Source organism: Bombus pyrosoma, linkage group LG12 (assembly GCF_014825855.1).
Source record: "Bombus pyrosoma isolate SC7728 linkage group LG12, ASM1482585v1, whole genome shotgun sequence".
NCBI lineage: Eukaryota > Metazoa > Arthropoda > Insecta > Hymenoptera > Apidae > Bombus > Bombus pyrosoma.
Genome location: NC_057781.1, coordinates 6,968,564 through 6,996,548, shown reverse-complemented (window position 1 = coordinate 6,996,548; position 27,985 = coordinate 6,968,564). Strand labels below are relative to the sequence as shown.

The following is a 27,985-nucleotide window of genomic DNA, read 5'->3' as shown; positions in this document are numbered from 1 at the left end:
CTAATGATTGTGCGCAAAATTGAATAAAATACATATAAGATTAATGTTTTAAAAATTTAATATAAGTTTTTCAAACCTCATTTGTAATTTTGTAGCGACGCCTATATCCTCGGCCGCTAAAATCAAACGCATTCATTTCTATTCCTATTAACTTCACTAATGTTGGTGTCTGGTAATTGAATTGAATATAATTCCTACAATTGTTACTCTAAATCATTAGAAAACCTCTGAATTTTTACACGATGGGTATTTCAGAATGTGTAACATAAAGTTCCCTAATATGTAAGGTCTATCCTGTACCGTGTCTCTGGTAGTATTTCAATTATTTTTCTTAAATAATCATGCATTCAATACACGTTATTGTCGTCCTATCTTTTTCAGAAAAATCGTCGTTATGTGTGTCGAATTTGAAAATGGTGTAAATTGGCACAAAAAAGCAATACAAGATACACACTTTAAAAAATTTGTTATTTCATACTACGATAAGAAAATGATAATTATACGTATACTTTTGACCTACCATGACGGATTTCATTGATCCATTAAAATCGTACTATTTATCATGTTGCAGAAAAATATTTTATTATACTCGCATGGATGATAAATTTGTGACTTATCTACCATTTAAGTGAAGTTTATGGAATAATTTGATAGATAAATTACAATGACAAAGTTACTGCCAACATAAACAGGTATTATTTAAAAATATATAAGATAATGAATAAACCGAATTATTGTATATAAGATAGTTTAAATGCGAATATATTAATTGTAAATATAATAGATTCGAAAAATTCTAAATGTATGTAAGAATTTTACTAATTATTTTTTTTTAATGTTTAATATCGAAATGCATTTTTAATTTATTTGCTTAATTTAATTTATTATTTATTAAATACACATGTTATATTGTTTCCATTGTTTCTCTGATCAGTTGTGTAATTATACATATTTCGTAGGAGCAAATTTCTCTGAAATTAACTAATATTGCTGAAATAGATTCTTGTCCCGCGAAACTTTCTCCATGTTGCGTAAACAGAGGAATTCGGGTTGAGATTGCACTCGGACTAAATCAGAAATCTACTTTCATGATAATGATTTATATATAATGAAATATAATAATAATTTATATTTTGTATATTAATAATGTACATCAATCATGTAAGTATAAATGGTTAGGATCATAAATTTGAATTAGATACCTTACAAATGTTCTGCGCGGCAAAGAAAAAAATGATATTTTCTTACTTTTATCGAAAGACTATTTGTTGATTGTATTCATTATTGGTTATTCAGATGGGTGTCCAACTCTGTTTGCGTATACTGGTTTGATGATTAATAGAAAGGCAACAAGTGTATCGTGAATAATAAAAAAATCAGAGATAGATTACGAAGAGGAGTTTAATGTTAGCGCCTGGCCTGCGCTCAGCTAAAATCAATGAGTCCACCCGGCGAATGTGTCAGTGCGACTCCACCAACGTTGCGTCGAACCCGTGTCCCGTCTTCCCTGTCTTTGACTTTTCTTTCTTTCTCCTCGAAATTTGCGTTATCGCCTGATGAGAATCATGTAAGATCAGAGATCGATATGCCGAGTCAAGAAGATATGGATCTTTGTACCGATAAGGTACTGTCCAAGGGAAGAATTCTTCAAGAATTAACCAAAGCTGTCAAATTGGTGAGTGCTGTCTGCTTCAGCATAAGGACGACGTATCAAGGCCATACGTCGTCTATATACATATACATATACATACATATATATATATATATATATATATAGGTATGCACTTTCCTAACGCGAATTTTTATATGTATCGAACTAACGACGATTTCCTGTTCTGCTCTGAAATTCTTTTTTATATGGCTTAGACAGATTTTCATTCGTTTTTCCTCGCAGATAAATACGAGTTTCTTGAAATACTTAACCATGACGAAACAGCTGAAACTGCAGTGGCACGCATTTACACGATCGGTCGTGCATCAAACGTTTAACAGTTAAATGCGTTTTGTTATCTTTATTGTTTTTGAACGCGAACCTGTGTTGAAGAAGTACATGTGCTCCTCTCGTCATCACGATTTCCCGTTTCTCACTTGCAACTTACTCAACGTCTTGTTCCACGTCGTGGCTCCTCCACTGACGTACGTGCTTTTACCTCTTTGTTCGTATTACTATCAGTAAACTATTATTATTTCATTATTTTTTTGAGATCTTCGGTGATCGATAGAATCTTGATTTCGTCATTTTATGAATTATACCATGCTTTCGCAAAACAATCGAATTTCTTTCAATATTTTAATTTTGATTACCTATTATTGTTGATGTTGTAATTATTTAATATTTAACATTTTATATCCGGCCTTTGTTCGATATTTAGAACGACAAAAGTCATTAAACAAGTATAAATCTGTACATATCAAGATACTTAGTTAATCTTCTAGATTAACATAAGTGTAGCATTTTAATCATAAAAATAATTTTTCATACACTGACAGAAATTTAGATCTAAATATGAATATGAAGAATGTACTCAGCTAAATTTGTATATTAAAATTAATATTGAAAGTTACATGTGCACATTAGCTTTTTGTAATTAAATAAATAAAATTTGTTTACTTGTATTTACTAGGTTTACGCTCAAAGTTTATATGGTACAGTAGTCTTAGATGGTGACTCTTGGTTGGTCTACTGGTTAGACCGAGCTTTACGCCATGGATTGCGTATAGAGAGACATGGATATTGGGGCACTGCTCGTGAACTTAGTCATCAAGATACCGTTGTTGTAATTCATGCACTTCAAAGTGTATTAACTTCCATTGGTAAAGGTATGAGTGGATTTGGCATTATAAATTTTAATATTTATGCAGATTATAATTTATCTTATCAAGCAAATTATAATATATCTTTATGTTTTTCTAGGCAGGGCATGGCTTTACCATACTCTTAGCGAAGGCAGCTTTGAAAGTTATTTAGCTTGCTTATTACGAGATACAAAGATATTAAAAAAACAATATTTTCCACATGCACTTGTTCGGGATGCAGATAAAACTAATCAATTAGTTAATCTACTTGCTGGTTTAGAAAATGTGTCTTTCACATTGCAACTGGTATGTAGAATTACTCTATAAAATATTTATGAAATATTATAAAAATTTATTCCATGTATTTTTATAATTATTTATATTTTGCACTTCATTTTCTTTCATATTACACACATGATAAATGCCAATGATGATATCAATGTATAGTTGGCATTTCACATAAACGTGTTTTATAGCTTTTATTTTATGTTCCCTACGTTGATACCAGTATCACTCCATGGTTACAATTATCTCAACAATAAATTACATTTCCCTCTTAGGAAGAGTTGTAGTATGTCAAGATGTAATTGTTGAATCTGTTTTTATGAATTTAAGGGGCAATAAGTTATCATATATATAAATCTATTTTTCATACATTATATCTATATTACTTCCTCTGTTTGTTCATGCAAAGATATAATATACAATAATTTAAAATATACATATACATATAATATACATAAAATACACATATACTATACAAATAACTTGTAATTACATATTTATTAAACAGTTAGAATGTGTAATTTTTATGGTATATTCCCCTTATTCCATTGTATATAGAATAATAAAGTAGAAGAAGATATGTATGATATTTAGAATTTTATCAGTTTAATTTAAAACTTGAAAAGTAAGTTTTATATTAAAATAATAAATTCTAACTGTTTGTATCATTATAGGATGTCACATACCTGGATATTTGCAATTACATGCCTCAAAGGCCTATGAGCGTAAATCCTTCTGGAACTATATTATCATTACATCTTAGATCATCCAGTGTTTCTTCGAGTTTAGCTTCTCCTGGTGACAGTGGAGTTGCTTTTGATAGTGACATGGAGCTTGCTAATGAAACAGATGCTAGTAGTTACAAGGAGGTATATTTTTGTAGTGAAGTTTATGCTCAAAAATATAAATCTTTATCTTTCTACACATACAATCTTGTACAAACTTTTAGGAAGATTTTCATCTAGAAGAAACTCCAAGGTATCGGAATAATAGGTATAAAACAATGATAAACAACTGTAGAGAAGACAATAAAAATTTTAGCTCCAGTGATTCCAGCGAAGATGGAAAAACACCTACACAATCACCAGGAATGGTTACCAAATTTCAAACCACAATGATGACGAAAAGTGATATAGCGAATCAAAACTTAACAAGAAAACTCGATGATAATGAGCTTACCTGTTCCAGTTTGGATACTTTAAAAGATTACGATTTTTACAGTAAGAGTTTAGATGAGTCAAAATTAGATAAAATAAGTAATAAAAATGACAATGGAATTAAAGAATTGAATAAAAGAACCACGTATTACAGCGACGGTAGTTACAGTTTTAAAAGGAATATTGATCCTCGAAATTCATATGTAATCAACAATGATACAAATCTTCTAGAACTTAGTATGACTATTTCAGATTGTGAAAACATAGAAGCACCATATGGTATCTTGAATACTATTAATATGACTGATGCTAGTATTTTATCGTCCTCTAGCTCAGAAGCTATAGTACAACGTAGACAACGTAAAAAGAAACGTGGGGAAAGTAAAAAGCGCGTCAGTTTTCACGAAGATATTTTAAAAACCATGAAATTGGATGATGATGAAAATTACGCAGATTTTTCTATGAGCTTTTTAACGCCTAATTCAGTTCAGAAGAAAGATACACAAAAAGGAAGATATAGCTGGTGCGCTCATGGGGATTCTCCGTATGTTCAAAAGAACGTTAATCCCAGAAATGCACATTCGGATTACTATTCTTACTCTTCATCATCGAGTGTATTTGATAGCGATTGTGAAAAGAAAGTATCGTCAAAGAGTTGTGAACAAATACCATGTCAGAACAATTGCAAGTGTGCTTGTGGATTGTCGCTTTCAGAGCGAGGTGCGCCAGAGGGCCAAGAAGATCCCGGTAAAGCATTCAGACCGAAGATGGAGATTGAATTAGAAGAAAATGAAGCACAAGAAGCGTACATCGTTGAAAAAGAATATGGAAATATCGTAGAAGATCCTCCAGCAAAAGTTCAAATGCCTTGTCCAACTAATTCGAAACAATATACTACTTCTAGCGATTGGTCGGATATAGATAGTACTACCACATCGGATGTAGAGGAACGTAGAAATAGCAGACATTTAGCTTCACCTTCAAAAAAACGTAACATGACATCAATACTAACAGGAGAAAATAGCAACAAATTATTAGCGCCGCCACCTATAAGGCAAGCTCCATCTAAAACATCATTATTGAGTAGATTTCTAAAATCTATTACAGAGAGGAAATTTGAAGTTAAAAGAAATAAGAAGTCACAAAAAACGAATCCTTTATATATCAAAGGTGTTAAAACGAGTTATGATTCTTTTAAAGAATTTAATGATAACCTTGATCGAGAGATACAAGAAAATGTGGCAGCAGAAAAACGAGAATTTAGCGGGGAAAAGATTAGCTTGAAATTACGAGAACTTTTTAAGAAACATATTTATAGAGATAAAACAGAAGAATTATATAAAGTATATAAAGTTAGGAGTTCGTACATGACAAATGGAGAAAGTAAACCGATGATTGCTTTATTAACAGATAAAACATTATATTTAACAGGTTCGAAACCGGACCATGTTTATAGTAATCAGTTCGTTATTCCTTATAACGAATTAGATGTTATAATGGTAAGTTTTGCCCGGATAATACTATGCTTCTAAAATCTAGACAATAGGGAATAAATAATAAAGAAATATATTTCCTAGGTTGGACCAAATGCACAAACAATACTATTATCAAATGCAGATTATGAGATGCAGTATTTATTTTCTACGGGAAGTTCCCAAACTACTTCAGAGTTAATTGCGCACTTGGAGATGGCTATAAGGAGATCTCCAATGAAACCAAGACTTCCAGCAGTTAAAGTATTGACCTACGAAGATATGCATATTTTAAGGCACTCTGTCCTGTGTGATACTGCTGTCCATCCTGTATGTAAATTTAGTTGTATTGAAATAAGTAGTAAAGGATTATTAGCTTTCTGAGGTTCCTTCTTTTTATGAATTAGTATAATTTGATATTTCAGGATGAAAAGATCGAACACTATAATCTTATTTATATGGAAGATGAACATATGTCACCACCTAGCACACCATGTGGTCCAACAAAAGAAGGTGATCTTATGTACAGACCACACACGTATCAACAAGTTCATCCTAATGCTCCAACTAATCCATGGGAAGCTGGATACTTTGTTCTCAAAGGTGGAGTTGTTTATATGTTTACGGATGCGAATCAACGATTACCGAAACGAGCTATTCCATTGAAAGGTGGTCTTTGTCAAGGATGTCGAAGAATTCCGAATTCTCATCGCCCTCATACATTCGAGATACTTTTAAAACCGAATAAAGCTTTTCAGTTTGCTGCTCCAGACGAATACGTCGCATCCGAATGGTTACAAAGCTTTGTTCAAAGTGCTTCTGGGTTATTCGATATTACAGAAAAAAGAGAGCCTTTGCCATGTAGCCTTATTACAACTACTAAGCATTTAGTAGCTATGAAAGAAGTGTTTCCTGGTAAACAACGTGGGGAAACACTTTCTTGTGCTTCTGTAGAAGATCTCACAGCCTTCAGAGTACCTTTAACTCAACAATCTTGGTGTATACTGGTATGTAGTTCGTATTATGGGCTTATACAGTTCTATAATATATTATACAATTCTTATTATATATTATTTTTAGGAGTTCGCATGTCGAGAAGTACATGAAAGTAGTGGTGACTGGGTTATATATTTCACAAATTACACTGAGCTATCTACTTTTAAAGAAATTTTAGAAACATTGTGGGCTGATGCAAGTTTGGTATGCGTTCTTTTATTTTCAATTTTAATAATATATTATAAAAGTAAAAATTACACCTTCTATTTATCATTATGTAATTTAAAATAATTCGTATTTTAACAGGGTGAATTTCCTATGGTAACGCTTCCGCCAGAAGATAAACTTCATCGACGTTGCTCAGATGCCAGTAAAGAATTAGAGTTTGCATGGCGATATTTATTACCTTCAGTAATCGATTAAACGATAAGGTGTACCAGTAGACAATAGCTAACGCATCGTCATATTCAGTAATAGAAATTGATGAAACATAAGTAATTGAATGAATCAACTCATATAATACAGATACTAAAGCATTCTGATAATATCGAATATGATGTTATAAACAAATTATTCAAAATCAATATCTCATGTTCTTCAACCAACGAGGAGTGGTGAATACAAAAAATCATACAAACATAAATTATAAATATTTAGTGATACGTAATATTGATGTGCTAATTCAATAAAATGGTGCAATATGTTTTCAATAGCGTAAACTACGATATTGATAATGGTACACAGGACTGTAATATAATGATGAGTGCGTAAAATTACTGTGTCAGTTACATGGATGTCTATATAATCACATTTATTATAAGAATTAATTTGCATTTGAAAGTGCACTATAGATACCAAAACAGTTTTAAAAACATGTAATACTAATACAATGGCAGTAAGGCTTAGCGCAGCTTCTATAATGGAAGAATATTCTATAAATTGCTTTTAAAATAAGCGTATGACATATAATTAACATTCCTATTAATAATACTGATAATAATTGTTATTATAATATATAACACAGCTTTTTTTAAATTTTATTTTTGATATCTTCCCCTTATATATGTATGTATATGTTTTACTGCTTTAAAATTGTTGTTTTGGTTAGAATTCTGATTACTATTATTTAATTATTTGTTGAAAAATTAATTATTGGATGTAATTTTCATGTTATTAGCGAGGTGCTTTATTTAGTAACTCCATATTTCTGGGAGATAAATATTGGGAAAAATTATAACAAGATAGTTTTTTTTAAATACCAGCAATACATTTTAAAATGGGAGAAACAGCTTCGTATACCAAAGAGGTTTCTTCTAATATTAAAATTAATATATTGGTTTTTAATTCTTCTTATAATGTGAACAACTTTTTTATTTTACAATCATACATCTTTTCATTACCAAAAACTACGTGAACCGATGCAGGTTGTAAATCATTGTGAATAAAATTCTAATCCTATGTGCATTGTTTCATGTAGTCACATACAATTGTGATAAAATATTGAATTAAAGAGACTTATTAATGTACGCAATTGTAATATGAAATTTGCGTATGTTATATATGATACAAAATTGGAACATAATCAACACATGTTAGTTTCTAATGTGTCTAAAGGGAAAAGATGTTAAATTTTACATGCTTTGATCAAGCATTCTTAAATATTACAGCCATAGAATTTTTGCACAATGTCAACATCACCGTATATGATCTTCAAAGTTACAAACAAAAAATAAATAGAAATAAAATTGTAACTAGTCACCAAAATAAAAGCAAAAACACGTCTTGTTCTTCTTTCTTGTACAATGTAATGAAAAATTTGAATTTTAATTATATATTGGATAAGTATAGTAATATCTCGTATCTTTTACTTTGTTTTTATTGCAATAAATTCTTCTATATAATAATTTGTGTCATTATCATTTCTTGAACTGAATTCTAGATTATATATAAAATAATATATAATGATACTTATGAGCAATTAGATGTGAACATTTTTACAAATATTCATAGCATTTAAGTGTTGAAATATTTGTTGTAGAATTATACTTTGAATTTAATTTTGTCACATTTAATATTATTTTAATTGAAAGTACTTTTATCAATATTGCAATCTATTTCAAAAGTTAAAAATATCATGTAGTGAAAAAATGCATTTAATCACGTATAAAGTGTCCATCTGCATGTCTATGCTTCTTTGCCTTTTCTATATCTGCTAATGGATATTGTTCTTTCACAGCTTCCATATCAAGATTGGGGAAAGTTCGCATCAAAACAGCCACCTTATTTCTTTGACGACTAAAATAAAATTTTTTTTACGTATATTATATTAAAAGAAGTCTTATCAGTTTAAAGGTTATTTTGTAATTATATAGAAAAAATACACACTTCATTAATTTACGTTTTTCATTCCATAATTTCTCTCTATAAAGTCGCAAAAATTTTTGCACTGCATATCCACCAAAATTAAATTTATATTTTTTATGCCACGCAGAATTTTGATGTTTTGGTCTAGAATATTGACTCATTCGATAAAAGTAACGTAGACCTATAAAACAGAATTTAAGTAGTCTATTTACAGACAATTTCTATATATTTTATATCATATAAAATAAATATATAAAAACATTTTACCAAGAGGATTATATTTTGTTACAACAGGTCGTTCTCCAGTTGTTCCAGTTTCAAGCATATAGTATGCTTTATTTCTTTCACGAACTACTGACTCTAAGTTAGCCATACTATCTTCAACTTTATCAATTCTTTCAGGATTTGGAAAATATTTCCATTCTTGTTTATAAATTTCTTCCATTGTTAGAAGCATATTGCGTTCTTTTAATAATACAAACCTGGGCGTTTTAAATATAATTTTCATTATCATACAACATTGTTATATTTTGTAACTTTTGTGTGTTACCATAATTTATGAAGGTCTTCATTGCTTTTTAATCTTAGTTCATCTTTTTTCCAAGAACGCCCAACACGTACTTTATCCTTTTCCCAATTTTTTGGGTTATCAAAAAATTCCATCAAATCATTACATTTAGGTGTAGTATGAATGAGAGAATATTGAAAAGTAGGGACCCTAAGGAATTTAAATCATCTATGTATAATTATAAACAATAAAATTATGCAATTTAAAGAATATTTGAATATTTACATGTTAAATTAATAAAATTATCAGTAATAATTTTTGTTACAGACAAAAATATAAATTCAAAATAAGTACTAAATATTAAATATAATAATAATAATTATAAAATATATTTTTGTTTGAAAAAGTATTTACAAACAAGTACTTCTTATATTTGCAAAACTATTTGTATTTATATATTATGTCAAATAAAAAAGAATTATTCAAGACATAACCTCTCGGTTTGTTCAATACAACTTACTGTAGAAAAATTACATGTAAAATAAATTATAAAAACCTTTGAATAAACATCGAAGTCGTAACTGAATTTACATTTTGTGATAAAACTAAATTTGTAAACAGTTTTGTCACATTATTTACACCTTTTGAAATCTGTATAGCTTTCGTGAAGGCTGCCATCTTATTAATAAAATACTAAATAGCTATTATTACTAGGACATTACTTAGTTATTATCAGAGAGGAACTAAGAGTGTTCCTGCTTATGGATCTGGTTCTTTCCTGACTAGTGCTGCAGCACGCGACCAAACGCTGAGGACAATAAAAAGTAGCATATATAAGAACTTATAAAATTAGGGATCTGCCCTGTTTGGTTACACACTAGTATAGACAAGAATTTATTGGTTTCCACGCTACAAGAACCTTTAATTGCATGATTCTACGGAAAAGTTCATATCTAATTTTCTATCCGATTTTTTTTAGTATTCTTTGTACAATCGTCAATGTGGGCGAACATCGAAGTAAAACCAATTAAAAAAATTAAGTACTTGTCTATACTAGTATGCAACCAAACAGGGTACATCCTTAACATTAATCTTAAATACATAGGTTCTTGTATATGTTAACTTTAGTTGACTTCAGCACTTGATCGCATGGTGCAGCACTTGTTTTGTGAAGCAACTAGCACTACGAGCATGAATGCTCTTGTTTCCTCTCTACTATTACTAGAATTTTAGAGGTTAAATATTGTTATAAAATGTAATGTAAAATCGGGTAATATAAACGTTTATTATACATATAATTATAACACATTAAAACACGTAAGATGAATTTAATATGTAAATGAAAAAAATAATGCAACAAGTAATGAAAAATTTAAAAAGAAATGCTTATAGATGAAATTTTACACATACACACACAAAATCTTTCACAGTATTAATTCTCTGATATTAATAAAAAGATATGTAAAATTAAAACATATTTATTGTAATAATTATAATATTTATTATCACAAACTATCAGTTAGATCATATACATACAATAATGTGAGAAAAATTAATCGTGATTTTCGTAAGCTAATTTTATAATATAGAGATATCATTTAAAAAAAAATCACCTACTTTTTAAATTAATGTACTTTCTAACACTTTCTTTGTTGTTAAAAAGTAGAAATTTGCATAAACGTTAATCTTCGACAAGAAGAAAATACTTAATAATATTCCATTGCCAATAAATGTATCAAAAAGTTGATTAAGGGCACCTTTCGATATTAATTATACTTACAATCATATAAAAATTATATTGTTTTAATATGCTACTATATACACTGATGATCTAATATTACCGATATATATGAATTTTTCATTGTTGCTTTTTTTCCATGTATTATTACTAATCGTAAGTTAAGGTGCTCGTGTGTTTAAAAATCTTTTCATATAAAATATATTTATATATTTTGTGTATATATAAAAATATACATGTACACATCTGAACATACGATATGTACATATATATACGCGTATTTAAAATTTAAAGGGTGAAACTACAGTTTACGGATATATAATTTATTCCATTTAGTATATTTTATATTCCTAGTAATTGAATATTCTGGAATGTACTAAGGAAAAACGAAGAAGAGGAGCACAAAATGATATTATACAATTTGTTACGTCATAAAATTCTCTAAATATTGCTGAAAGTTTGTTTAAAAATTTAATTCCCATATACCATCCGAACTGTAGTTTCTAGAGGCTAGATCGGAACTTGATCATTCAACTGATTTTTATTAAAATATTGCTCTTCACGTCGCAAAGATTATACATATATATAAATATATATTTATAAATATATATATTTGTATTGTAATATATAATTTATAAATATATAGATACATACTTATATTTATAAACAATTACTGAAGTTTATATAACGATAAAAAACGAATTCTCTCTTTTCTCTCTCTCTTAAACAATAACAAAGTATACCACATGATACTAAAATCACATAAACGCTCAATATCCAGGGGAAGGATTTCTTGCCCGTCTTTCGATAATACGGTTGCTTCGACTACGAAAATGTAACAAATGTTTCCGTGTAGTCATCGTTCATAATACCAGTGTCCGTTTGTCTCTCACTGTTAATTATTTGCTCTAGAAACGTTTCGTCTTTCGAATATTGTGATGGAGCGTGACTTTCTTCGAAAGAAAACATTAGAGAAATTATACGTTGTAAAAGGTCGACTCAATATTTTCACAGGCAACAGTAAGTATAAACTTGTTTTTATGTGTTTTTATAACATTAACATTACTGTACAAAATTTAAAATCTCAATAAACATTCGTTATTCCGCCCGCTGATACAATGAAGGTCACTTTCAAAAGTTTCCTCTATACCTTTGTCACTAGTAGCTTAATTGCCATTTCTTCGGAAATTAGCGTCGTAAATTTAATAATAGATAATTTTGCAATACTTGTTTATAATAATTTGAAATACTTGTTCTTTTCCCTTTTCCAACACAATTATATTTGTTTCAGTATAAATATAGGGTGGGTCGGAAATCGTACTACAATCGGATACGGGGTAATTCTACATGAAAAAATAAGTCGAAAATATGAAATAAATTTTGTTTTCTATGACGTTTCATTTTTGAGAAAACCGGGTTTGAAAATTTGTCAAGTATACTCACAAACTTGGATAAGTGACAGTAAACAACCAACACGATGTTATTATACATGTGAAAATAAGTAAAAAATGTGAAATATTTTTCCGTTTTAGGTTACATTTTCAAGAAAGTAAAGTTTGAAGATGTTCAGTTACGAACTGGTCTGATACACGCTCATTATATATTTTAAAATTTATTTTTCTCGAAAAAACAAAGCATTTCATGAAAATATGTTGTTCTACATCATCATGTTATTTACATCTACATGTTATTTTACTTATTTTTATATATAGTTTACATTCTTGTGGATTATTTATTTTTGTTTTAATTAATTTATTATACGCTTAATTTTCTCGTAAACAAAGTCTCGGATGACAAAATGTTGTATCAAGTTGTTCTCTTATTTTTTCATGTAGAATTACCGCTTGCCTGGTTGTACTACGATTTCCGATCCCTTGTATATTGGTAATAATCGAACATGTTATTTTACGTTAATATCAACAAATAAGTATCATATATTGACATATGGCAATTAATAAAGCGACACGTGCGTCATTGCAGGCTAACGATTCTGTACATAAACTTGCAGACTTAATACGGTGTATATTTAATAGGAAGTTTGGTCCGATAGTTCTGTACTAATTGCTGATTGCGTTTCGATTACATATTTCTACATGTGAATCGTTGCTGCTGTATAACGTGCTTCTCCTCTTCGCCAACTCCATTGGCTTGGTCGATACTGTTCAAAGAAGATCAAAAATATTTCTTTAAATCATTTCTCTCTTTTTTTTTTACTATAACAAATATTATTAATCCTTACCCTAATTAACATTTGTCCGGACGTACTATGAGGATTACGGTAAGCATATGCAGCCCACGCTGCTAAACCTACGACTAAACCAATTACAAGGAGAATTCCAATAATTCCTGAAACTCCCATGTTCATATTGTCCCGAGCTAAAGATATTAAAAGTAAAATATCATTATGACTGAACGAACGATTGCAAAAGTGTACGTTAGTGACAGAAATAAAGATCTTACAACGCTCTAGAGGACTCGATCCAGGTTTCTCTTGCTTCGCATTCATTTCACTAACGGTAACAGGCTCTTCCGAATGCATGCGTAAAATGTGATTATATTCGTCAAGGTGTTCCTTGCATGTCGTAGTTGGTAACGGGCAATTGTCAATTGCTTTTATCATTCGAACATCGCAACCTTTCAACAGCCAATCTTGTCGCGATCTAGATGTTCCGGTGCTGCATTGATTCAGTTCTGAACACCATTTGCAGTCGAAACCTTTTAGTTTTGTCAAACAGTCTCTGCAATTATCCATTTCTAAACAGGTAGGCAGTGCATGTAGATAAATCACTGTCCAATTCTTAATGTCCTGCCGATTAAAGTTCACGCGATGATATTCGTAAATCGTTTTTCTGCGAACAACTGTGAGGAAAGAAGAAAAATAGTCGATTCGATTATTGATGAAATTTTCTCTCAGAATGGCTTCAATACGAGATAACACCAAATACTTACAGAACACTATTCTGTCCATGATATAAGCATCGCTTAATCCAACTTTAACAGGATGCGCCGTATCTTCGATATGCTCTACCATCAGAGGGATCACCGAGTATACAAACACGATGTCACCGTTCTGATGCAAAGTCACTTGAAACGTGAATGCCCCTGCCTCAGGTTTGTCTTGCAATACCACCTTCTCCCATACAACTGTGAACGCCGTTCCTGCAATTAACATTTCCATTTATTTACGACTATGTCTACTTGCAAACGTGTATTCTCTCTTCTAACGCTCATTACCAACCGTTATCGACGTATTTCACATAACTGTCATTAGATAGCCGCGTGTCGAAATTTGCCATTAGTGGTGCGATATATTGTGTGGCGGCTAGCCAACTGTGAACGTACTCCCCGGTGTACAAAAATCCTCCAGTGGCGATGGTGATGTTACGAACTTTGTGACCGTAGAAAGGGAAATCGAATTTCAATTTCACTGTCTGTTGGAGGAAATAAAAAGAAACTTTTTAATTACATTTGAATACGTTATACTAACTTTCTCGTAAGGAAAGTTAGGAAACCTGGAAATTCAATAAATTATAAAGCTTTACGCGCAACCAGAGTAGAGTTGTATGCACTCCACTCTGAAAAAAGAAAATTCTGCATTTTCTTTAACTGGTGATTTTTACACTTTACTCTCCAAATATACTCTACATAATCCACTTGTCGCGCCTAGTCCGCATAGCGAACTTCATAATTTGTTAAATTTCCAGATTCCCTTTCCTTGTTGAAGTTAAAATGTTCTATCTGTTACTTCGAAACTGAAGTTTTACGATTTTCTTTGCATACAGATGCTAGAGATAGGACATTTTTAACTAAGGAAGGCAGTGTAAATGAGAAAAATGGCAAACATTTTTAATACACATACCGCAGCTCGACGGTGACTTTGACTAAGTAAGTAATTGACCTTCAGATCTGGATGATTATTTATATCCACCCAGAATTTTTTCCCTACAGCTTCATCGATGATAAATGTGCTGTTGTAATATTGATGCGTGTCATACTCCATTTTCGTGATATTGTGCTGGGACAAAGTTTTGTTGGATAAGTCCGAAAACCTGCTGATGGATATGTCTCCGATAGTGCCATCGGAATCATCTTTGTTGTCCGTTGATTCCGGCACAGACTCTGCGCCCTTCGTTGAATTTTTCTTAGCGTCGGTCGTTACATTGATAGAGTTAGCTTTACCTCCTGGAATTGCGGATGGAACCTGCTCAAAGGGAACAGAATTAATTTTTAGTTAGTTTATTAATAGTTAGTTATATATAATATAGTTTTTTAGTTAGTTTTTTAGTTAGCTTCTTAATTCGAACATATATATATATATAATATATAATATAAAAATAAAATATTATTTTATATGCCTCTACATACAGGCTGACCTTTCGTTCGTATAAGGAGGCTTTTAATTGCCAATAGCTAAGAGACAAAGCCGAAAACGCAATTTTTTTATTCTTGATTTTCGTTTTATTTCGATCCCAAGAAAAACCTGTTAAATTATCTGACACCTGTAGCTGAACACCCCGTACACACGTTCAGGTTCGTTTCAGATTTTGTCGATATAATCGTAACAGCCGTGTCTCGTTACAGCGCTGATCCGAATCTTGAATATAATGGAAAAGAATCTTACCGGTTCTTTGGTGGAAGAATTCTTTCCGTAGATTGATACTATCGGCGTTGAAGTTTCCGGTTTGTCCAATCTAAGGGTAGGCGTCACAAGCCCCTGTTCGCCTGACGAAACTGTTGTCGACGACGGAGATGATGTGGGAACCGTCGATTCTGTCGGATAATCCGTCAGATAGTCGTATCCATCGTTCGTTGGTACATTCGATGCATTCACAACCGTCTGCGATTGTTGTTGTTGCGGTTGCGGCTGTGGCTGCGACTGTGATTGCTGCGACGCGACCTGTTGCTGCGATGTGACCTGTTGCTGCGACTGCTGCTGTTGCAATTGTTGACCCCGTGAGATTCGTTCGGTCGCAGGATCTGGCTTCTCATCCGCTTCTCGACGGTACCTTGTTAACACTTCTCCATCGTCGACTGCATCTTCGTCGGACACGTAAGCCAATTCGACTGGTCCAAAATCGTGCAACGACTGTCCTCCCGAACGTCCCAATTCATAATGGTGCCGACCTGGAAATATTCCAATGGGAACGAGGTGAGTTTCAATTAGTGAGAATCGGTTTTGTTGAACATTGTTGAAAGGAAAAAGAAAAGAAAAGAAAAAGGGCTCCGCCTACTTCCTGGTGAAGAAATAATTCCTGATTTAGAAATATTTCAACCAGCAGGGTAGAGGCAAGTCTCAGTTAATTCGACCGATGGCTGGAAAGTTAAGAATTTAATTCATGTTAATCATCAGTGGGACGTCTAATCGTTGCCGATCGTTGCAAGAGAATATCCGCATCGGCGTTATCAAACGCACCATTGATGTCTCAAAATGCAAGCAGAAGGTATCTTTTATTGGCGAGAGTTAAATCTGATGCCAGTTACGTTCGATGTCGAATCGATCGAATTATCCTATCTAAAGTGTCCTATCAATTAGGCACGTGATATTTAACGTTATAACGAACAGCATTTAGAGAATTTTTAAGGCAAAGAAAGAAGACGTATCTGCAATAGTTTGAAAACCAAACGGAAGGGAAATTCTTCGTAGTTCGATTGATTCATCGAATTTCAAAACTGCTTCTCCTTGAAAGAACAGAAAACGTGACTCACGAGAACGATAGGGTGCTTAACCAGTTAATTGCGGATTTTAGTTTTAGCGACCTCTCTCATGGAGTTGGCTCGTGGAGTGCGTAAATAAATACAAGCGACAACGAATATACACGTCGACGTACCGAAATAAACTTTTTCTTTGACGCGTATACTCATCGAACGCAGTTAACTGGTTAAAGTGAAACAGCGTCCATCGATATAATTGGAACGACGCGGACCATAAAAGAGCGAAGACTGAAATTAAATTAGTCGCAAGTTACGGGTTGTTACTATCGATGCACAGTTCGATTCACGGACAGGATACGCGAGAACAAGCATTTGTCAGGGATTTTCATTGGGACGGTGACGCGACGCAGCGTGTCTCGACGATTCGAATCAATTTATGGATTGCATACTTGGTTCGTCAGTGGGGTCGTCCGGTCATTTTGCACACCGGCCTACATTGAACGTTCAGATCGTGGCCCAGATCGGTATAAATTTCAAGCATCGATTCCAACGTTTCTCCATTAAATGACCCGCGCGTTGCTCTAGCTCGCTGAGCTATTCTCCACTTCGTTTCGCTCGTAACAGTCGCTCGAAGTTGTCACGGCTGAGGACAACGTTGCTTCGTAACGGTTATCATCGGTGGTTATCACCGTGGATTTTCATAAGTTCGTAGAAAATTTCAGACGTGTGACAATGCACGGAATGTATTTACGAAAAATCTATGCTTCTATCGACGCAAGTGAGCAATTAGGACTTAGCTGACACTTCGTTTCTATCTATTGGATATTACAACGTTTAATGAAACTTGACTTTGCATATCTTATATACTACGCTTATGGAACGTACATTCCACGGTACGTTCCATTACGTTCCACAAGCAACGCGGTTTTTTCCACAGTTACATTCAAAAGTAAGATGGTATCGACCAAGAAGCGAAAGTTGCTCCAATTCCTGCAGCGCTAGTTTAAATCCTAGAAATTCCAAGATCTATCGCTTCAGTTACAATCGCTGCGTGTAACGTCTTCGATTACGGAAACGAAGGTAGCCTAATATTTTTCACGTACGCGTAATTGTCGCTCCTACGGGGAGGGAAAAAAAAATGGAAGCAACGGAACGAGCGTCGAAGAACAGGATGTTAGCTGCTCGTGACAAACTATCGCCGGATAGAGCAATAAATTGACGATCCGACATTATTAGTCGAGAATGCACGAAGCTTGACGTCAGTATAAATTTTCATGCTCTGAAAGCTAGCTCGACTAAACGTTCAACTGCCAATCGTTAGTCGTCTCCCTACGGACTCTGAAGAGACGCCAATTTATTCGAGTGTCGTTAGCCTTTATTCGTCCGCGTATTGTGGAGCACACTTTTCGACGAAAATACATTTGCCTGACGCACGGTCTCGCGATTCTCGTTTGGAACGAGGACGCCGACAGTCCTCGATCGAATCGCCCGGATTGATCCTAAGATACATATGTGCATATTTAGGAGAGTTCGACAACTCGAGGAAGCACGGGGAAGACCTTGAACCGGTCGATCGAACAGAAATTTCGAATTCAATTAGCGTCGACTGGACGACGATTGGCTGGTCATTGGATCTAGCATTTCGATTTTTCAGCGAACGAACGCCTCAACCGTGTAAACTAACGGTACGTGAAACGCGCGTTAAGCGATAGACAGGTTGCGCGATGTACGTTACACAAATTTTATTTACGTAGGACGATTCTAAAAATATACAGTGCTATTTGTTATGAGACATTTTTCTAGGTCAAACCAGCGTCGTATTTACGAAACGGCTTAGAACTCGAATCTAAGTACTGCGTAGAGTGAAGACTCGAAGAGATCTTTGATTCTAACATAGATACAAGAGTTTTAATCTTGTAGAGCTTAGATTCACTTACGATAGATTTAATTACGAGAGCGAGGAAATTTGCAAGATCGAAGAGAACCTCGAGAGCCTGGAATGCTCGAATATTGCTCGAAGGCTTTTGGCTTTCCTAAATATTTACGTAAATAAATCATTCGATTCGACCTTTGCCTAGTGGTTCGAAACAACGTATTTACGCAAAAACATTTCACCTGGAACATTCTTCGAACCATCGGATATTTGATTACCGTAGAATTGCTAATATATAACAATACATCCTATTATCATAATAAATCTTCGCTATAGCGAATTATATAAATATTCGTACCGCACGACCAAAGATCCTGTGTTCCATTCGACCGTATTCCATTTTTTTTATTATATCGTTTATTTTTATTTTACAATTTGTCCAGTGGGACATTAGGTAAAATGTTATAACATATGATTGAATAGCATGTGGATGGTTACCCCCAGCGGGGTGCCATTTTCGCGTTTTTTAGTTTATATCCTTTATGAGATCAGCTGGGTGTTTCCTTTTTAGTCTTCTTTCTATTCTTGCGTTGATCGTTTCCGTAGCCAGCCTGTTTGTGTGTGTTGTTATTCTTTCTCTGTACCTTTCCGCGTATCTGGTAATCTCCTCCTTGACCGTTGGTATTCCGAGGTCCTTCCGTATATCCTCGTTTCTAACGTACCATGGGGCGTTTACTATTGTTCTCAGAATTTTTTATTGTAATGTCTCTATTTTGTTTATATGGCTCATTGCTGCTGACCCCCATAGTGGTATTCCGTATGTCCAGATTGGTTTTATAATTGTTTTATATATTTTCAGTTTATTTTCTATGCTTAGTTTGGATTTTCGACTCGTTAGCCAGTGCATTTGTCTCCTTGTTGTCTGTATTTTGTCTGTTATTGATTTGATATGCTGTTTCCATGTGAGTTGTGTATCTATGTGGAGACTGTATTCCATAAACGTCGTTTCTATCGCACAGTGAAGACTAAGCAAGATCAATACGTTACTTTATCTATCTCTACATACCTGCACCTCTATTTATCGAATCTACTTATTCGAACAACTCCAATTATACGAACGAAACGTGATAACAAGCGGGTAAAATTATTCTCAGTATCTCACTCGCTTTGTTCTCCGGATTTTACCAATGTCATACCATCCAAACGTTAGATATAAAAACGTTTGAAGTAAACAAAAACGGAACACCTTGTACGGCGTTCGTTCCAACTGTCGACTGTGTCGACTCTTCATATTCTTTCGTTGCGCGCTAGAGGCAACAAGTATTTCTTAAGAGCGTTCCCGGAATTTTTAACGGAGTTGGATATCTCGATTATACGATTAGTCTGACTTTAATTATAATCTTAATCATAAACAGTTTAAACAATGGAACGAAAAGATTAATTAACGAGGGCAGCGAAAACTCCAACACTGAAGGAAGCAACGAAGCGGATAACGACGATATGAACAACGAGTGGAAACGAGTTCAAAATCCCTGCTTATATTTCTGCTTGTTAAGCGTAACAAAACTTTGATTTTGTCTTCGCGTACGTACAAAAGCCATTATAAATATATATATATGTAAATTCTATAGAATTCGAACTATTCGCCAACCGATATTTTCGCTTTTCTTTTCTTCTACCGGCAATCATTTGGCCATTTGGTCACTTGGCGATAGAATAAATCATAAGAAAAGAACGATAATTCAGGACATAGAAAATCGGTTCTCGATTTTCCAGAATCAGTCGTCTGATTTATCCTAAGAATTTACGTTATCAAAAATCCATGTTCTCTACGCCGTGCCGTTGAAGGTTGTCCTGCGTATCACCAGTAACGAAAACACAAAAGGTGAAAGAATAGGACGTGTATAATCTATAAGAAAACCAGAAAATGAATTGGCTTATGTTTTCCATTGGAATATCAATCAAGAAGTTATCAGCCTCGATTATTCCGTTCATCAATTGTTGAGAACGCCTCAAAAGGTCTAATCAAGGTAGATCGATACAAAAATATCACACTCACGATGGATGATGAGACTGCTGCGTCATACATCGATACAGACCAACTTTGTATTGAAAGATACTTCTTAGAAGAATCAGAAATCATATCCAAAAGGAAAATAAAGACTGAAAGTAAGCCTAGTTTTCACATGGAAAGATTTTAGGAGATTCTTCAAAAACGAGGTAATTATGAAAGAGGAGGAACGAACTTCGCTTTAAAGCAATTTGATTGAAAAATTGAACTGAAAAACCATAGATTGGATATTAAAGTATGAAACAGAGTGTGAAAAATTCAAGATCCAAAATTATGAGAAGAAAATCAAGTGCTTGAAGACGTGTTTGAAGAAAACAGAATTAGAATGGTATCAAGCAAATCTGTTGAAGAGCAAAGAATATAACTGGGAAGATTGGAGGACTTCATTTCTCAAAGTTTTCAACAATAAAGATTAGTTTTCATCACTATACGCCTATAATTTCAAATATATTTCAAGTTCGTTCGTTGATTACGCTATAAAAAGAGAACGCTTAATATGGGAAGTAGAGAGGAAGACTATTGAAAACACAAGAATTAATTTGATTGTTATCGGATTATTCACATTCAGGATAGAATCGATAAAGAAACGATAGGCTCAACAGATGATTTGATCAGAATTTTAGGACAGTATGAAGATACTTATCATAAAAAAGTTCAATAACGAAGTTCAGATGAAAGGAAAAGAAATGCAGGAGATGAAGATACGTCTTGACAGAAATTCAAATCCATCATTTGGGAAACAACCTTGCAGAATTTGCGAATTTTTCTGGAACTATGCAGGAACATAATCAAGAATGCTCAGAAGAATTTCAAACAGGTAAATTCATTTGAGATAATCGCATTCGAAAACGACAAGTCAGTAAGACTGAATGAGAATGAAAAAAACTATGAACCGCTAATAAAACTCCAAGTTAGAATCAATGATCAGAAAGATGAAGGTGTTCATGACACTGGAGCTAATGTAAGTTTTATTAACAAAAAAAAAAAAAAAAAAAAAAAAAAAAAAAAAAAAAAAAAAAAAAAAAAAAAAGAACATAAGAGTGTTCTCAAAACTATCAGTGGCAACAACTTCACGAATGACCGGACGAAACTCCGAATGAAGATAAATAAAACAAAAGAAATAATGGATGTTTTTGTGGTGCGCAATGATAAGTTCACATACGACCTTATGCTAGGGTTGGATGCCATAAAAAAGTTCAAGTTAATACAAAATGAGAATTTGAGAATTGCTCAAAAAGTTAAAAAAAAAAAATGGTTAAAATTTAAAAAGTTAAAAGTCGCGGATAAATGTGCGGGTGAGTTGGACAGAAATGAGTTGGATGAAATTCGAAAAGGGCCTTTCAAAGTTCTGGAAAGGATCTCAAACTCAGTATATGAAGTGGACAACGTAATAGTAAATCTGGTGGGAATTTTTTCCATTCGAGTAATGTAGATCTTGACGAAGATTACAATTAACGGTGGAATCGTCATCATAAGAAGGGAACCGGCAACCGACATTTTTCTTCTGTTTTACCGGCAGTCATTTACTGAATAGAATAGATCACCAGAGAAGAACGATAATTCAGGACTTAGAAAATCGATGCTCCATTTTCCAGAATCGAACGTCTAATTTATCCTAAGGACTTACGTTATTACATACATAAGTAAATATATGCTAGATATAAGACGTATACGTAATGGAGATTAGGCAAATTTGGAGGATTTTAAATCACTTTTCTCGTATGGCTACACATAGACGCTGACGCCATATAGTCTTCGAAGTAAAGGCAAGTAATTTGTTATACTCTTTCCTAGACTGCTCGCGCGCTCACGGGATGCTTCGCGTATAGATACGAAAGTTGTCTAATTATTCGTAAGAGAAGAGTCACCATCGATGAACTTGATCTTGAAATATGTCGCTAAGGTCACTCTCCGCAATGAGGACGTTACGTTCCATACAATTACTTGTAGATGCGCCTTAACTTTACAGTCGCTTAACTTTGCAGGTTTGCTGCAAATCTAATTACAGTATAGTACATTTCTTCTTTTCGTTGTTTTGCCACGGAGTATTAAAATCGTTAGGATACGCGTAATGTAGTAATAAATAAACTGTAGGCAAAACAATGTCGCCGCTATATGCAACCGTCGAGCAAAGACAAATTTGAATTTTCCGACTTTCCTCCGACCAGTATAAATAAACGGACGCAACCGAAAAGAGTTCAATATATACCCAGTATCTAACAGCATCTACGAGTTATCTGCGAGTATCACAACTTTACTTATTTATATATATTTATTTAATTATTTCAAATATGACGGATTGCTACAGCAAGTTCTCGTTACCAATCCTTTACAATTCCATTACATCGGAAAATATTCTTCCTATCGCTTGCACATATGCTTGCACATACTATCAATTCTTATTGAGAATTATAAGTAAATTATTTTCTAAGCGGTATTATATCGTGTATAATAGGTGATTATCGTCTGTTTGATTCTAGCTGAATCTAATGGAAATCGAAAGATAGCTAAATTTTTAGGACGCTTAGAGTGAGTTTGGACAGAAAAATAAGATTGCTTAATACATACATACATACTTGCATATTCTCTACGTATCCCCAAAATTTCGTAATTTAATTTCCCCGAATTGGGGATCTTCCCTTGTAAGATTTTCATTTCTTTGCAAGTGTTTTAGATAAAATTTGTTCTATTTCGAGGGGGACATCTTGTGATGGTCGCATATCTTATCTAGGTGGATGCACCTCCCAGATTTGAAGTTGGTGCCCGTCTTTCTAATTGATACATTATATTTTTTATACGCTATTCGACGCTGTTTTTGAGGAGAGGAGAGTATAAAGGTAATTAAGTCGAAAAATGATTAGTTTGAAAGATATCTTAAATTTAATATTGTAAGACTCGTTGTACAAAAGACAAGGAAAAATAAGGCATCGTTTACAAGATTAAAGCTTTATGCTTTTTGTTAGTTTTGAGAAGTTGCTAAACAGTGTGTAGATAAAATCGAGGATTCTGAGTAATAAAAGCAAACAGATTTATGTAGTAATATAAAATAATGATACTAATGACTTATTCAGATAAAATAGGAAAATAATCTTTTTATGAAAATTATGCGATTCTTATCAATAACGCAATAATGTATATAACATGTATATTTATTGGTATTATCATATAAATTCTATACATTACGTTATATATTATATGCTACTATATATATGTTATATATTACAGCAATATTAATCCAGATGAAACATCACAGTGATGTTTTTATCCAGAAAAAGTAACAATCTTCATTTTACGAAGGAATTTCTTTGGGAATGACGTATCCTAACTCCAACCAATACGCTCCTATGTCTATCTGTTCTTGTCCCGGCGAGCAGTCCAGCAGCAACCTCGCTGTCGTTCCTTCTGGGGAATGGTGGACGTCGAGCAGACATCCTCGTCGTAATCGCATAGTCAGCTTTGCCAATTCGTCGTTCAACGATTCCTTAGATTGATCACGCGTTTGCACGCCTCGCAGGCTAATCTTTCTTACCCATGGTGCCGCGTTTACAAATTTGGATGGTAATAGTCTAATCGTATGCATGTCTTGATGCTGTACCATCCCCCAGTCGATTAACATAACGGTGAAACCCGTTTCGGTTCGTTCTAGGAGATGAGCCCTTTCCCAAAAACTGCTGTTATTCATTCGCACTAGCACGGCCACAAGCATACCAACGGTCAAATCTGAACTCTTTGGCCAAAATGCCGTTGGCCATGATTTCATTATCCATGTAAGTCTTCTGGTCATTCTCGGCCATCTTTCCAGGCGGACCCAGACGGTAGCAAGCGATTCCGTTTCCGACACGATGACACGAACCTTGTCCACAAATCGTTCCCTCGACACTTGTTGTGCCATTTGTATTTTTCAGCGTTCTTTTCCCTGAGCAAAGTGATTTCTTGTATGTCAAGAATTTGGAATGTCAATGTTTAACTATGATGAGTTTCCTCTCCTGCAAATGCTTCTTATATAGGGTGCGAGAATCCCCTCCACTATGGTGGTCAGTAACCGATGTTATTGTTGAGGGCAATTAGAATGGTAATTCTCAAGGGCACAAAAATAGCATACGAAATGGCAAGGTCCACCTCTTTTTCCTTGTATTAGTATCGAGACTAATAACATCTAATGAGGATATCTAATTAATTACCTGATAAATACCAAATTTTAGGATTTGCATACAGAGTGTGTCAAAATATCTGTACATTTTCTAAAGAACACTACGACTAAAAGAAATTTGAAAACTACTGGGACAGGTTGAGAACCACTGTAGCAAATTCGATTTATAGTTTATGGATACGAATCGTTTGAATCGTTGATTCAATTATTCGTTTATTTATCGGTTCATATCGGTGTATACGGTGAAATCACAGATTTACGGATGCTTGTTGTAGACATTCGGTTTTGTCAATGGCACGAAGTGATTCAGCGGTAAAACCGAATTAGTCGACACGTTTTTCTCATTGTGTTAATAGAAAAGAGTCATAGAGGAGAGCGGAAAATAGCACGGACCGCGGAAAACAGTCGAAATAAATACAGAATTTTGAATTGCGTCCAAAAGATGAGAATTCGAATGAAGTGGCGCGGAGGGAGATATGTACACTCTTGGTCAAGGAGATAGTCCAGGTATGCTATCTTTAATTTCTCAATGACGCGTTCGTTGAAAATAATTAAAAATGTTACGAGATTTAATGTATAAGAAAAACAAATTGTTTTATTTTAAGAACGAAATGATAGCACACTCTGTTAATATGTTTAGAAATTGCGCAACAGTTCATGATCTATCAACGAGTAAAGATTACAGTACAATATTATATAAACTTGTATGTATGGGACGCGGAAAAAAATTAAACGAGTCCGAAAAAAAAACAAATTCTTGAACTAAAACAACAACAGTTATCAGTAGCAAAAATATGGAAAGTAATAAGAAGAAGTAGAGTAATACACAATTTCTTAAAAAATGTTGAAGATTATGGCAAAAAGAAAAGTACTGATCGGCCGTCATCGTTATCCGATCGCGATAAGCGAACAATTTTGCGTGTAGCTTCCAATTCGCAGTTAATAACAAAGCAAATAATGGAGAAATGTAATGTTAGTACCAGTGTTTCAAGTGTCCGTCGAGTTCTATTATCCTGGAGAAATATCAAGAGGCCAAAATTGAAAAAGAAACCGAATAACAACGAAACACAAAGAATTAAAGAATGTAATTGTACACGAATGGGATACGTTAAGTCAAAATTATATAAATCGATGGCAAAAACTGTATAAATCTATATCAGATCGTACAATAGAAGCAATAGAAAATAAAGGGGGATGTACCCATTATTAAATAAGTATATATGTTTGATAAGTAATTATTGTTAGTTACAATTTATGTTATTATTTTCTTATTGTACATGTACTATCATTTCGTTCTTAAAATAAAACAATTTCTTTTTTGTTACACACTAAGTCGTTGGAAATAAAGAGTATCTTTAAACTGTTAACTCTGTGTTATAGTCATTCAAACCACCCTTATTGTCTTAACCGAAATAAGTTGAGCTGATAGTATCAGCTGATTCATAGCGCCTATCGTCGTGTACCGAGAATTTACGATCCTTGTTGACGCGTTATATTACGAACGCGTCTCCCTGCAAAACGGTCAAACAAAAGGAAAGGGACAAAGCTAAAGTACAAGAAACTGGAAAAAGAGATTTCATATCAGACAATCCTATCGCCAAATTCTTTATGACAAAATCACCAGAACCATCAGTATGAATAATTTTATGGCTCCTTCTGGTCTTCCTTGTAAACTTCGCAAACAGTGGCATCTTAAACGATGACACATAGGTGACTCCTGTGGCAACCGATGTTTTATAACGCGTGTTACTTATGATCTACGATTCTATAATAACGATTGACAGTTTCGCAATTAACTCCTCTCGAATTGTCAGTTAGTCGGCTCGGATTTCTCCGATGTAGGTAGACTCCTTGATGCATCGACCTTCACTCGTCCACGATGTCCGAGTCGAAGGAACGCTCAGCAGCGAGGAAGATAGGTCGTGCACGTGATTTCACGCCGAAATCATTCCTCTCCGATATTCACCTATGCTATTGGGAAAACCGTGCAGAAAACTTGAAAGAGAAAGAGAGAGAGAGAAATGCTGAACACGCTCGCGAATCGGCTCTCTCGAAGTATCCCACCGCTGCCACTAATTTTGTTACGTGGTAAAGGTGAGTGGAGCCTATTTCGAAAAAAAATGTGGCTGACGAGCCAGTTTTATCAGCCGAGGCTGGGGAACTTGGTGTTTTACGACCAAGACTGCACAGAGGGATTCCAAATGAAGCGACCTCGATACGATCAGAAGACTCCATAAAGTCGTTAGATTTAATGAAATAAGAGGAATCAGCAAAAGAAAACAGTAGGATAGTTGAAGTTAATAGAATCAATGTAATCAATAGATGAAACAGTCGATAATAAAAGTTTAGAAGCGAGATGTGAGTAGAGCTCTGGCGGATAACGCGAATGCAAGTAGATGATGTCGTCGCTACTGTGACAACGACCATATACTCAAATCCACGTCAATCCATACTACACCTACAAACGCAACATTTTTTCTTTTTATTTAATTCTTTACATTCACAATTTGTCCAATTTGGACATTTGGTAGAATTTTTTAACTGTTTGATTATCATGTAGGTGACTACCCCCAGCGGGATATCATCTTCGTGTTTGTTAGGTTATATCCTTTATGAGATCTGCGGGGTGTTTCCTTCTCAGTCTTCTTTTCATGTTTGATGTGTTGATCGTTCCCACAGCCAGCCGGTTCGGGAGTGTTGTTATTCTTTCCTTGTACTTTCCTGCGTATCGGCTAATATCCTCCTTAACCGTTAATCCTCTTTTCTAACGTACCATGATGGGGCATTTACTACTGTGCTAAGAATTTTAGCTTGTATTGTCTCTAAAAATAGAAACAAAAGTTTATATGACTCATTGCTGCTGTCCCCCATCGGGATATTCCGTACGTCCAGGTTGATTTTATGATCGTTTTGTATATTTTTA

General features: G+C 33.8%; 3 protein-coding genes across 3 annotated transcripts in view; 1 reads left to right on the top strand and 2 right to left on the bottom strand.

The window, feature by feature from the left end:
* Window positions 1-1,202: 1,202 nt before the first annotated feature.
* On the top strand, window positions 1,203-8,487 carry LOC122573848 (pleckstrin homology domain-containing family M member 2). The gene is made up of 9 exons (XM_043740766.1): window positions 1,203-1,675; window positions 2,625-2,820; window positions 2,915-3,102; window positions 3,756-3,950; window positions 4,031-5,737; window positions 5,816-6,040; window positions 6,136-6,717; window positions 6,791-6,910; window positions 7,013-8,487. Exons 1-9 carry the CDS (start codon window positions 1,439-1,441, stop codon window positions 7,127-7,129), a joined length of 3,567 nt encoding a protein of 1,188 aa, XP_043596701.1. The 5' UTR covers window positions 1,203-1,438; the 3' UTR covers window positions 7,130-8,487.
* LOC122573860 (39S ribosomal protein L47, mitochondrial) lies at window positions 8,040-10,291 on the bottom strand. Its single transcript, XM_043740784.1, has 5 exons — window positions 10,135-10,291; window positions 9,621-9,788; window positions 9,338-9,552; window positions 9,092-9,251; window positions 8,040-9,001 (listed from the first exon to the last, which is right to left on the bottom strand). The coding sequence occupies exons 1-5, from the start codon at window positions 10,254-10,256 to the stop codon at window positions 8,860-8,862; spliced, it is 807 nt and encodes a 268-aa protein (XP_043596719.1). The 5' UTR covers window positions 10,257-10,291; the 3' UTR covers window positions 8,040-8,859.
* A 1,432-nt stretch (window positions 10,292-11,723) lies between these two features.
* The window catches only part of LOC122573850 (plexin domain-containing protein 2), a 46,125-nt gene continuing 29,863 nt past the window's right edge, over window positions 11,724-27,985 (bottom strand). Inside the window, exons 2-8 of the mRNA XM_043740768.1 lie at window positions 15,938-16,440; window positions 15,176-15,517; window positions 14,555-14,747; window positions 14,266-14,475; window positions 13,777-14,175; window positions 13,556-13,692; window positions 11,724-13,474 (exon numbers count right to left, since the gene is read on the bottom strand). Of these exons, the coding sequence (XP_043596703.1) occupies window positions 13,406-13,474; window positions 13,556-13,692; window positions 13,777-14,175; window positions 14,266-14,475; window positions 14,555-14,747; window positions 15,176-15,517; window positions 15,938-16,440 (1,853 nt within the window). The 3' untranslated portion in view covers window positions 11,724-13,405. The remainder of the gene's footprint in view (window positions 13,475-13,555; window positions 13,693-13,776; window positions 14,176-14,265; window positions 14,476-14,554; window positions 14,748-15,175; window positions 15,518-15,937; window positions 16,441-27,985) is intronic.